The sequence below is a fragment of the Eimeria mitis genome, genomic scaffold (assembly GCF_000499745.2).
Source record: "Eimeria mitis Houghton genomic scaffold, Emh_scaff600, whole genome shotgun sequence".
Classification (NCBI taxonomy): Eukaryota; Apicomplexa; class Conoidasida; order Eucoccidiorida; family Eimeriidae; genus Eimeria; species Eimeria mitis.
In genome coordinates this window covers 13,168-14,107 of record NW_013574227.1, presented here as the reverse complement: position 1 = coordinate 14,107, position 940 = coordinate 13,168, and the positions used below count along the sequence as shown (strand labels likewise).

At 56.1% G+C, this 940-nt stretch overlaps 1 protein-coding gene across 1 annotated transcript in view; it reads right to left on the bottom strand.

Moving 5' to 3' along the window:
* EMH_0017400 (mRNA processing protein, putative) overlaps nt 1–940 on the bottom strand; it is a gene marked incomplete at both ends in the record, with an annotated part of 6,044 nt that overhangs the window by 3,911 nt on the left and 1,193 nt on the right. Inside the window, one exon of the mRNA XM_013500896.1 lies at nt 4–647. Coding sequence (XP_013356350.1) covers nt 4–647 — 644 coding nt within the window. The remainder of the gene's footprint in view (nt 1–3; nt 648–940) is intronic.

Here is a 940-nt window from a genome sequence, read left to right as displayed (position 1 = left end):
GCTGCTGCTGCTGCTGCTGCTGCTGCTGCTGCTGCTGCTGCTGCTGCTGCTGCTGCTGGGTTCCCGCTGCGTCAGCAGCAAGTTTGCTGCTTTCAGCTGCTGCTGCCTCTCTTCTCTGTTGCGCTGCAGCTGCTGCCTCTCGAACTCTGGTAGTCTTTTGAGAGCATCAAAGGTAGCAGCGACCTGCTGCTGCTGCTGCTGCTGCTGCTGCTGCTGCTGCTGCTGCTGCTGCTGCTGCTGCTGGGCATCTGCTTCTGCTGCAGTGAGGTCTTTGCTGCTGATGAGCCCCAAAAGAAACATAGCATATGTAGCAGCATAAACAAGTGATGGATTTTCTATAAGAAAACGGCGGCAGCGAAGCGGCTGCTGCTGCTGCAGCTGCTGCAGCGCATGCAGCAGCAGCAGCAGCTGAGAGGTGGAAAGACACTGGATAAACTCACACACAAACGAAGGCACCATATTCACTGCAGCAGCAAAAGGATCAGCAGCAGCATAACCCAGCAGGCTTGCTGCTGCTGCTGCAGCAACCCCACCATCACGAACACCACCACCAGCAGCAGCAGCAGCTGCAGCAGCAGCAGCAGCAGCAGATACAGGCGGACGGCCCTTCGCATTGCGAGGCTCTTGCTTCGATCCTTGTCGATCCCCTGCAGCAGCAGCAGCAGCAGCAGCAGCAGCAACAGCAGCAGCAGCAGCAACAGCAGCAGCAGCAGCAGCAGCAACAGCAGCAAAAACAGCAGAGAAACAGAAAACGATTGCTACAAAACACCAGCACTAACAACAACAAAAACAGCAGCAGCAGCAGCAGCAGCAGCAGCAACAAAACCAGCAGCAGCAGCAACATATCATCATCATCAGCAGCAGCAACAGCAGCAGCAGCAGCAGCAGCAGCAGCAGGAATTGTATACACTCTGTTTCACCTGTTTGTCTCCCCCCCGCA